The sequence below is a fragment of the Coptis chinensis genome, chromosome 2 (genome assembly GCF_015680905.1).
Source record: "Coptis chinensis isolate HL-2020 chromosome 2, ASM1568090v1, whole genome shotgun sequence".
Lineage (NCBI taxonomy): Eukaryota > Viridiplantae > Streptophyta > Magnoliopsida > Ranunculales > Ranunculaceae > Coptis > Coptis chinensis.
Genome location: NC_141457.1, coordinates 5,378,004 through 5,390,262, shown reverse-complemented (window position 1 = coordinate 5,390,262; position 12,259 = coordinate 5,378,004). Strand labels below are relative to the sequence as shown.

At 38.1% G+C, this 12,259-nt stretch overlaps 1 protein-coding gene across 2 annotated transcripts in view; it reads left to right on the top strand.

Annotated features, from left to right (window-relative positions):
* Positions 1 to 11,791, top strand: part of LOC147514511 (putative RNA helicase SDE3) — a 41,979-nt gene extending 30,188 nt beyond the window's left edge. Inside the window, exon 6 of one of the 2 annotated variants that reach the window (XR_015208398.1) lies at positions 7,870 to 8,051. Coding sequence is in view for 1 of the 2 variants with exons in the window: in XM_086583545.1 (XP_086439671.1) it covers positions 11,202 to 11,216 (15 nt within the window). In the remaining variant the exon portion in view is untranslated. Of the gene's footprint in view, positions 1 to 7,869; positions 8,052 to 11,201 lie in introns of those variants that run through there. The other variant, XM_086583545.1, reaches the window with a different exon arrangement.
* Positions 11,792 to 12,259: the final 468 nt, after the last annotated feature.

The window sequence follows — 12,259 nt, the reverse complement described above, 5'->3', positions numbered from 1 at the left end:
CGCTTTGTATATTACTATGGTGTGTTAAATAATTCTCAACCATTTATACGGGTTACGTATTAAATGGAGGAGCATCCTATTTAATTAATTGTGTATATTAGTTGTATTTTTACCTTATCATAAATATAAAATAGTTATTAAAACCATAACAAATAAGAAAAATCAATAATGCAATAAAATAAATCAAACTCAACTTATTATTTTCAGAGAAGATTGCGCACGCTACACGGTACGCCTAACACTTGTCACGCACGCAGCTTAATTATTCTATCCATCTTCTATTATTGAGGTATGATCATAAATTTTGAAATTACGTGTAGGTCTAACTGCCTTGTGAAACTTTCTTCCCTATTTTCTATCATTTTAAGACCTCATTAATTGTTTTTGGACACCTGACATGAAAAGACATACTATGGATACCCATAGTTGCTGTACATAATTAGGGATACCAACATCACATGTTTCACTTGTGTTTTCACCTATTAAGTCGAGATCTAGATGCACTTGGCATCCTGATTCGTACCAGATCCTATATTTGCTATAAATCTCTTCCTTTCAACCATTCTCATTTCACCGTTTCTACACTATCATTCCATCAATTATCCTTCCAAATGGATCAACCAAGAAAGATAGTACCCGAGAAGAACTACCTGAATTTTTTTGATGATGGCCGATTTTCTCCTTTTTATGACACAGAAATTGTACGTCGAGGATGGATGCCTCTTCTATATCATGCAGAAGCAGCCTATTCCAGAGATTTGGTCTTGATATTCTACCAATTTAGCGGACCTGAAAATGGAAAATTATGTTTCCATGCCTATGGACAATGATTTGAATTAACTAAGGAAATTATCTCCGACATACTTCAAATTCCAATGAATGACTCGGGGTTCGATCTTTCAGAGTCCCCATTTAATTCCATCAAAAAGTTACTACGGGCCACCGTATCTCATGGCGAAGTCGGAAATAAAAATCACGTTGTTCTTCAACACTCTTTGAAACAGAGAATCAACGAAGTACAGGCTCCACCGGTTGGGACACAATGTGGTGGGTACGCCACACCAATCTGAGTCACCAAGCCTCAACTACACCTACTTTGGATTATGCAGAATCAAAGAGATGATTTTTGTATAATCCAACACCTCTGGAACGCAATCACTAGAAGAACAAAAAGGTTAGCACCTCTGCCTACTTTAGTCACGAAAATTATGATGCGTTGGGGTTATCCAACAGTTTCTCCATAAATACCTCTTCAAAGAGCATTTGTTATTATACTTCACAAAGACTGTGCCGGTGGTTCTTGGATGCGAGATACTCTGCCAGATGAAATGGACAGCCAAAACTCAAACTCTGCACATTTCTTTGATGAAAATGTCATGTAGAACATTTTTAATCCCATGGAAGGTATTCAATTTCTTCATCAAGGAATGAGGGAACTACACGGCACGTTAGGAAATCATCATCAAAAGTCTTATAGATTTCCAAGAACGTCAAGGGATGCATGATGTTGATAATAACAATTTTAACGTATTCTTTTAAACTTGATTACATGAGGTTTTATCTTCTTGCATACTCATTCCTCCATCCAGTCAAATTTTCTTGGACATATTTCTTCTCATATCTTTCCCCATCACTCCACTCCATCAAACATGGCATCTTCATCGAACATAGCATCTTCATCAAACAGGACACCTCCGAAACTCATCCCTGAGCAATCATTTTAGGCTATGATGGATTCCAATGCTTATGGACTTCATTTCCGTGATTGCATTACTAACATCGGGTGGTCTTCCCTTGTTATTCGCCCTGACCAAACTTATTCTCCAAGTTTGGCGGCCTACTTTTATGCTAATATGGAAGATACACTAGCATTCAACGCTGCTCATGGCTTTTTCTTAGACGGATTCACAATCAAAGTTGGTGGCACAAACCATGTCTTTTCAGAGGCAACACTTGCCCTGACTTTAGATCTTCCACATCACGAGCCGGCAACAACATGGCCATACATTTATTACAACTCTACTCGTTCCTTTTCATGGCCTGCTTTTCGCGCAGCATACGGTGACGGTCTTGAATCAAAGATGAAGGAACTAAACTTGGCAGATGGCCAGACATCACCATTCCCTTAGCCAGCATGACCATGAACATGGGAAATGTGATGTTGTTTGTCCTTCTTAACATCATGGGAGATTGGCATTTTTCTACCGTAAATGATGCTACATGTGTAGTCTTCAATGCGCTTGCTCGAGGTCATACATTCTTTGATATCTTAAACTGTGTTATCTCCAATTTGAAACGAGCTCGTACTTTTTTTTGGATCGAGATATACTTTTACCAGAATCGCTTGCCAAATTATGAAGACACATTTCCCACAGCTTTTCACTTTTTCATGACTGGTCAAAGTAGATTCTATGTGCCCAGCAAACAAGATAATTCGTTCATTAAGGTTTAGGCAATGGAAACGTCCTACACGATACTTGAGACATGTTCGTTGTTATCCAAACGATGATAAGATGATGAAACATTTGAACGAATCTGGTGAACAAGAATGGGCCACCATTTTGGAATACGTTATCTTTTGGCACGATACTAAGGAAATGCATTTCACTAAAGAAGATGTCATACCTTCACCACATCCTGGATGGTAAACTTGAGTAAGGAATTGTACATATATCTAACTGTATATAGTTGTATATAGTGTACTACTGTTTTTCTTTGTTTTTTTTTTTTTTGTATAATATATTATGTTACCACAACTTTCTGTTCCAACAATCCAGCTCTAATTTTATTCACGGTTATCAGGTAATTCCTTTCTTTATCTATTTCTATTTCGAAGACTAATCATCACTCTGTTTGGGAGTGATTTAATCCAGAAAAAAAAATAAAAAATAAAAAATAAAAAATAAAATAAAAATAAAAATAATTATTAGGCAACTTGTAGTCTGTATATAGTTTCTATTTCCTTGTTAGTAAATGTAATTAGTGACAAGGTCTTGTTTCTTTTTCAATAATGAAAATTATCTAGAAGTCTCACATTAGCATTCGAATCGTTTTTAAGAAACTTAAGATAATACGTACGCAATAGTTTTTACATCTTTTCATGAGTATTCATGCACTGAGTATCATTGATTGTACATGACAGTAAGTTTCTGGAACCCACGGTTAGTCTACTTAAACTATCAATCCTGTGAGAATCTAACCAAAAGCCTCGATATGAGTGATTTGTGAGTAATGACACAGAGGATTAGTTTTTCCGAATAGAGAAAATCACGCGTCGACTTACTTTATCACCATCCGAAGCCTAGGCAAGAATTTAAGCATTCTTTGGATCGACATGGCTATAAATTATTACCTGTTACAAATTTTACCGCTAGTCACTCCACTGAACCTTTCATCAAACCTTTCACTTTCACCAAAAATTCCTTACCCATCTATTAACCCCAAATAAAAGAACTTACCTAAGTGATGAGTATGAGAAATAGGACGAAATGTAGAAAAATAAAAGAAGACTTGTTCCAAATAAAAGTTAGTTACCTGTTTCAAAAAAATAATAATAAATAAATAAATAATAATAATAATAAATAGAATTATGTTTCAGAAAGTTATGGACAGTAATGTTATGACAGCTGGTTCTAACGAGTTTGTTTTTAGAAGAATAGGATTTGCTATTCGAAAGGACTTCTTGGCAAGCAGACTTGTTGCACGCTTGTCCTAATTATTTGTAAAATTCTTTATCAGTATCAATAAAATTTTCACTTAAAAAAAAAATAAAAAAAAAAAAAAAAAAATAAGTACAAAGGCTTAAGAGCAAGGTAGGAAAACTCTTGTAGGAGCAGGAAAAGAAAACAAGGATTTCTCGAGTGTAAATATCTTGAAAACCTTATTCTCTCATACTTATCATTTTTGATCTTCCACTTCTATTTCTTTCTACACTATCACCTAAGCCCCATAATACCTAATAAAGACCTTTAACTCAATTAGGAGTAGGATGGTGTGATAATGTAGTAGATGTGATTGATTGACCTCGGCTTCTCTAACTGTCATCGAGTATGTGAGGAAAAGTGTGCCCATTGCACACTGGAGTTAACGAAACCTGAGTGGGAAAATTATGAGCGAATTTGTGTTTCGACACATACATGTGAGAACCCATTTAGGTATGCTCTCCAAAGGATCCAGAAACAGCCCTGCTTGTGCATTTCAATGTAAATTCACTGTATGCATGCTCATATGTAGATGTTTTAATTATTGTATGCATATTAACTTGAGTTTCGAAAGAATTAATCCTCGTTCCCCGTTAAAGAGATGTATAGATATCTGAGATTAATTTAGGAAACAAGCTTTTGTTACTGAGTCGTTGTAGTATAAATGAATTAAGTTTGTGAGTATCTTCTTTAGAAAACTCTCACGAGGCTATAACTCGCCCACTAGGGAATTCCTAGTGGTTTAAGGCCTTGTTGCATATGGTCAATGCAACCGCACTCTACGAAACGAGACTTAGCTTAGAATGTACAGTTTTGGCCACTTATCTGTTTTAATGTCTCTTCTTTGCTTGAGGACAAGCAAAGTGCTGTTTGGGAGTGGTGTGATAAGCACCCAAAACTGTATTATAAAAACCCGTAGAGACATAACATTTCGGTCAATTTTGTGCTTAATAATCATGAAATAATCGCATCTTCGTGCTTTTTGCAGACCAATGTAAAAATTATGATAAAGCCAGTATTTAAGCATGGAATAGGGAGTATACACATGCCTTCCGATCAAGCCCATGTGAAGCCCAACAAATCCGGACTAAAGCCCAAAAACTCAAACAATACAGAATCCAGTCAGAAACGGGATTACGTGCATAGAAGCGTCAAACTTCCGAAGCTCATATCTCTTGAACCAGGACTCCGAATGCAACGAGTGAGCTGCTCTGACGATCAGTGCGACGAACTCTACGCATAGGCGGGAAGTTGTAAAAATGTCAAAAGACCGGACTACCACTGGACACTGCACGTGGACCCACTAGGTGGGTCCATAAGATTTGATGAGTCATCATGCAAGTCAAGACAAAGGTGCAAATTTGACACCTTGCATGAAGTTAATGAGTTGGTTGGATTTAGGTGATGATTATCTAAAAAAATAAAAGGTGTCAAATGGGGGTTAGTTGTGGATAAGTGAAAAATAAATGAGAGGAGAGTGTTTCACGTGGGAGAAGAGAAAAAGGCTCTCTTATGTAAAGGGGGGCTAATTTTGGGAGTTAGCTAGCTTTTACTTCCTTGACTTTTACTTTTCATTTACTTCCATGTCTTTACTTTTAGTTTTTAGTTTTAAGAAAAAAAACTTGTAACTTGTTAATGGAGGACTACACCTTCTAGTTTTTGAATAAAAACTTTTGTTTTCCTTAGGTAATTAGTTGGCTTTGTATTCATTTCTTCTTTCTATCTCTTTTTACTTATCTTACTTGTAGTTTTAATTAAATCCTAGGATCATGAGCTAAAACTCTCCCAAGGGGAGGGTTAATGATGCTCATGTGAGGATCAGGCTACAAATTTAGGATTCCAGAATCACTACTTAAAAGACTTAGGTTGTAAGACCCCTATTTTATATTTACATTATCTGCGTAACAATATTTAATATTTTTGTATTTGACTGTATTTTTCTGGTCAACGTGCTAGCGTGTGAAATACCAAATAGTAATTTCGAATAATGTTAATAAATGAAACTAGTATTTGAATTTTGAATGTGGGTAATTTATCTTTAATTTTTGGAAAGCTTTAAATAAAAAGGAAACAAGTTATTAACCTAAGTAACATATATATAATCCTTTTAATAGAAATAATATTTCCATAGTTAGGATATAAGAATATTTAGTAATTTGGAAGTTAAGGAGAATATAGGTTGTCTCCGGAGAAACTAGTTTTCTGGAAAAACCACAAACAACACACACAAGCCTAAAACGGAGAAGAACGCGGATTTCGCGAGCTAGGTGGGATTGGTTCTATCATTTTTCTTCGATATTTTTCTGTTGCCGATAACACAGGAGGTGAGTGGTTATTCGTTATTTTTTCTCGTATCTAGACACAGACACAGACCACGTTTCATTTACTTTTCATGCCGTTTTTTTTTGTTCTGTTCAACCATGGTTCTTCCTGTACCTGTTTTATACTCTGTAGATTTGGTAGGACTGGGAACACCATTAGGTGGTGGTGAAGGGAGGCGCGAGCCCCTAACCTCCTCCTCTGAAAAAAAAATGCCATTACTGCCATTACTGTGAAAATGAGGAATTTGTTTCTTTGCATTTATTTTCTATGTTTGAACTGTTTTGTGGTATTGTGGGTTGGTGTTTGATGTATGGTGGTAGTGGGGAGTTTGTGGGGGGTTGGAAAAGCTCCAAGAACACTAATGGCGGTCGGATCTAAGAATTTGGAAGTGATTTGTTTACTGGAAATCGGGGGTTGCTTGGTGAGTTAAAGTCGTGGGGTTTTTCACCCACATAATTTTCGCTGGGTTATTGATGGGTGGTGTGTGAAGGTTTTTGGGGGTGGCTGGAAGGAGCGGTCAGAAATTGGGCGGGATGACCGTGAGAGCGATCTAGTGCTCCGTGTCATTTGTTTAGTTTTGGACTTAGGACTAATTAGTTGGGCGGACCCTATTAGTTCCGTTGGGCGGGTTTACAAGGTTTATGTGGGCTGGTCCTAAAAAAATTTGTATCAGTTGCATGGGATCTAGTTAGTTTTAGATTTCTAGTTGGGCGGATCGGTTATGGGCGGGGTTAAACCGGTCGGTTTAGCTAGTCGCTTAGGACCAAGGTTTGAACTCTTTTTAAATATGGGTTTGGGTGAGGACCGGGTGGAATGACCACCGTTAGGACCGTCGACCGCTGGGTTATTTGTTGACCCGATTGATTGTTGACTTTTTCTAAAAATGTTATAGATTGAATTTCCGGACCAATCCGATGATAGGATGTGGGTGACTCTTGTATAACTTGTTTGTCGAGATCTAATATAGATTTGACGCCGATCTTGTGTAAATTTTGTCACGAAGATAGAAAATTTTAAGATGCATAAATATATACACCAATAAATTACGTGAACGAAAATCCTAGAACCTAGCTACCACAACTCATGTGTTTTGGCCCTTCCGGCGTTTCGTGAATCTGAATGGCCTTCGGCGTAGTAAGTAATGTGATTGGCCCTCCGGCGTTTCAAGAAAAGCCGAATGGCCCTTCTAGCGTAAATTTTAATAGTGGCTTGATTATTCCGTTCGCAAAATAGAACGAGACGCGCGATATTTTATGCCGAATAGGGGCATTACTTACATAATTGCTTCCGTGTGAGGATTTACCTGGTGTGCGGCATCCCGCTCAGGGTGGTTACGCACGGAGTGGTTCATTATGTAAGGGGAGGCATGTGGATGTACATGTTCGGCGTTGGGTAGCGATTGTAGTAGCCAGGAAAACTAGGTAAAACATAGAGACGACGTATTATTAGGGACACTTGATAAATGTTACTGATATGTTACTTTTCCCTTTGGTGTGGTTAGCAAGTTAAGTTTCAATTTATGATATGATTATCACAAATTGCTTTGCAGGAGAGTGGGTTAAACTAATTATTCTTGCAGAGAGGACCCACTCTGCAATCGAGCAGGCATAAAGGTAAGTACTAGGATGCCATAAGTTATTTACTCATAGTTAGAAGCTAAGGTGCCTTTATGAAGGAACTAACTACCTTAAGCTAAGGCGCCTCGGTGGAGGAACTACCTGCCATATAAAGAATGAAATTTTAAGTATCTCTAAATGTTTTTCTAAAGCTACTCATACCAACATTATTTATAATGTTGACCCGATTTGCATGTTTGCTAATCGGGTGTGTTCTTATATGAACATAGTCGATCAGCCTGGACAGGGTTAGCTGATGTTCGAGAAGGTGGCGTGCTGCTCGTGATCGATGTTAGCTTTTATTTTTAATAAGATGTCGTTTCATTTTTCCTCAGAGATGTAGTGGAATTTGTTGGGGACATATGTTTAATTTATTTTTCCGAATTCTTAAGTAAAGAAGTTTGTAACTTAATTTTTTATCACAAGTTTTCTTAATGATGAGTGGATTGTTTGGAGTATTTTATTGTTTAGTTTTCCGCATGTGTTATTATTCATTAGGTTTATGATATAGATTGGGTTGTGAGGTTGTTGTCACATCTCGAATATCGAGGAGTCGGATATAATTATTATTATCTGATTTATCGAAATTCGGGGTGTGACATAGGTTCTATTTTTCATCCTGTCCCAAAATGACAGAGATTGACAAATATCAGATCAACTGTTGTAAAGTAGAACTAGGAGTTGGAATGATATTTCAGAGATGAAATATCATTTCAATTCCACATGCTAGCATGATATGTTTAGAGATAGGTATATTATGTTAGGGATTTGAGATGGTAGTGACCTGTTTCTAAAAGACTTGTAGCTAGGCTTTGCATGAGTAGGATTAATCCTTCCTTATCTTTCTCTCTCTTCCATTTAACTAAAAACAAACTTACAAATTTTAGATAACTTGTGTAAAAAAAAATCTATCTATCAAATCCTTCTCACTTACTTCTCCAAGGTGTAGATTTCAGTTGTGATCATTTAGATTCGTGTCTTAGAAGTTGGAACGAAATCCCTACTCGAACTAGATTGGCATTCTAAAAAAAAACAGTGAGTAAGGAAATATTGAGTTTTAGCACGTAGTAAGTAAATTTCTAAAAACACTGAAAAGCGCTAAGATCAGACATAACAGAGTCATCCTGGAAGGTGATCATATTGATCGTTCTGTTGTTATCTCTATCAGATGAGTGTTGGCGGCGCTCATGACGAGATCGGTCCATTGAGCATCCTCAAGCATGGGAGTGGTCTCTGTTGTGGTTGCGTGGTGGAGTTCGGCTTCGCTCTCTGCCAGCCATGAGCTTGTGGCGCAAGTCGCCATCGGTAATATTAGTATAATGCTTGATATGCCCTCCCTCAATAAGGTCTTGAAGGTAGTGCTTGAGCCCCCGGCATTCGTTGGTCTCATGGCACTTTGCTCTATGGAAAGTGCAGTATGGCTTTCCTGGTGTGTTTTCTAGCCATTTTACCTCAAGTCGGTAATAGGCCGCTTTTTTATCTTCTCCAGTATGTAACCTGGAGATCTTGTAAGCACAGGGAACTCTCTTTTAGTTTGGGTTCGGGTGCTGGTCTGTTGACCCTGTTGCCTGGGTCGTTTCTTAGAAGATGGAGCGATATCTGAGATCGCAGCGACCTCTCCTACGTCCTTCAGTCTTTTTTTTTTAGGCCTTCTGCAAGCTTGATGTACTTCTCTACATGTGCATACAGTTCAACCAACCGTTTGTTTCGTGTTCCTTTCATGAGCTTACACGGACGGTCGATGTTCTTCCTGATCGCGTTGGTGAAGCTGTGAAGGCCACTATGGCGAACGACTCCTTGAGGCCGCTCTCCATAGATAGTAGCTCTGTCTTGAAACGCCCCAAGAAGGTACGAATTGGTTTGTCACTTTTCTGAGATAATTAGAATAGTGAATTGAGATCGGCTTTCTTACGCCTTTGTGGGACGATCGGGGGTATGAACCGGTCGGGTTAATTTTTCGGGTTATCAATTGAGTTTGGTCCCAGCGAGTAGAACCAATCGAGAGCTCCATCTTTTAAGCTTGCTGGAAACAAGTGGCACTGTAAGTGGTCGAACTCATGCGCACTGTAGAGTGCTAGACTCTGAATGCAGTGAGCTACATGCTGACTAGGGCACGTGCTGCCATCGTACATTACGAACCAAGGCTGAATGGAATCTTGTGGGGAGGGTTTATTAAGTACCTCAGTTGTGAAGGGGGACGCTCGATACGTCTTTAGCATCTTCTGAACAACCTGAGTGGCGTCCTTTTTGCCGGTGCTTTGTTCGATCCGCTGGGAGAGGCTCTTGATTTGTTGGTTAACCTTGTTAATTCCGTTCTCAACTGTGATTCCATTCGGGCTTTAGGACTCGACCTGGGTTTTTAGTGCTGCGTTCTCCTGCCGAAGAAGGGTGATGCTACCGTTCATGGCTTCCATCTGGGTGGCCATACTTTTCAGTTGAACCTGGAGGCTTTCCATGCTTCGTGGGCTTGAGATTTTGTTCGAGGGTTTTTTGTTTGAAGGTTTGTGAACTCAAGAAATCGAGCCACAAACGTCGCCAATGTAAATGTTATTTTGGGTTAACCTTACTGATGTTGATAATCTTTAGGGAGAATGGGTTTGATGGATTGAAATGATCGAGTTCATTTGGACGAACTGCCTACGTATCAAGTTCTCTCTGCTGGGGAGAGACTTGAATCAAGTCAGACGTAGTTCCTCCTCTTCTTTATATAGGCAAAGGTGGTCCCGCCTCCTCCTCTCTCACGTCAGGTCAAGTTCTAGACTTTATGGCATTTAATGAGCCATGAAAGCGTCCTGTGGTGGAGTAATGGTGTGCGCAGCTGAAGTTCCGGTCTTGATGATGCCAACTGCAACACACGTTACTAGCCGTTGGGATGCTGGCTAGATTTATCGTTCTGGACGCTTGACGTTTTGGACGCGGACGTTCTGGAGAAGAGCGTTCGGAGTGCTGATGAGGTCGCTTGACCTGTATGAACTGATCATCAGCGACCTAAATGTGTGGCTAAGTGAGATCATTTTGGTGTGCTTGACGCGTGCTTAATAGTTACTATAAGTGTATATTACTCCCTCACAATACAATTGATCTGGATCTAGCCATCTTGTGACTTGTGAGCCAAAAGTTCGCCTTAAATAATTTGACAATGAAAGTGTTCATTCACATTGCTGATTTTGTCGTGTTTAGATTTTGGCTATGTAAGGTCGTCATGAAATCTAAATAACGTCCAAGGAAAATAAGTTCAAAGCTTTTCAATGTGCATATACAGAAAGATAGTAAAAAATGATCAAGGCCTCGAACCATATTAGTGCAATCACTGCGACGAGTGTTGATTGATTAAGTAAATAAAGATTTCAGAATTCAAGAAGATTTTAATAAAATATTCATGAATGAGATTCTTATGAGATTTAAAAATGTTCAATTAACAAAATGGAACCCCGTGCAGAGCATGTAAGGAAATTAAGCCCATTCAAATTAAAGGAGGATCTTTTGCTTTATTTCATTCCTTAAGAATCTGGATTTAAGAAGATTTTAGAGTGCCATTTCTTTTCTTCTAAAACTTGCACAGATCATAGGAAAATGAAATCAAGCTGCATTGCAAGTTGCTTAGATGCTCAAGTTCCCATCAACATAAGCTTCAGAAAGATCTATAGCTGGCCAGAATCAGATGCAGAGTTTTTGAAACTTTTGAGCACTACTTCTAATGAAAAGTGCAGCTCTTCTTTATGTACTGCACCAAGAAGACCAAGTTGCCATGAGAAATATGCTTTGAGGCAGAGGTATCTTAGAAGCTACAATTTCTCAAAGGAAGAAACAGTCCCTCAAAGAGCAAAGAAATGGTTCTCGAAGGAAGAAATAGTCTCTCAAAGAAAAAAGAAATGGCATGAAATGAAACAGAAGATTAAGGTGATATCTAATCCCAAGGACAAGTGTGCTGGTGGTTCTTTCTCTTTTTTCCAATCTGCTTTCAAATTCTTGTTATCTTGCATTGCTAAAGTTGATGTAAATGAGTTCTAAATGTTTTCAATGACCAATTGTGTAACATTTTATGTTTCATATATAGGGGAACTAGTATGTAACTTTCAGCTTTGGTAATCATATAGATGAGCAGGAATTCTCTTAATGACAATCCGTTAGCGGACATGTTGAAAGTCAAAATTCCTCAAGTGTTTCTCTCTCATGTTATCAATTATCTCTAATATAAAATCAAGAGTCCAGATCCTCTCCGGGTGTAATCCCCGCCCTCCTCACCTTACAAACTAATTGTGACATCTGTCCACTTAACTAACACCAAAATAAAACTTAACTAACACCAAAATAAAACCAAGTAAACGGAGTTAACAAGATCAATTTTAAAGGAGAAAGAAAAATCCCACCAAATAAGGAAGTTTCCTTCGATTCTAATCTACCTATTTTTGTTTTTTTTGGGAATCTAGTCTTTCTACAATTCAGCCCATACTCTAATGTTTAGTTAACCTTTATTGCAACTGGAAAGTTAAGATGGAAAACTTAATTGAAAGTTAAGATGGAAAACTTAATTGGGACATGATTTTCCAATGCTTAATTGGGATGCAAAATAACGATGTCTCTATTAATCCAATTTACATAGTCACGTGAGGAAGCTTT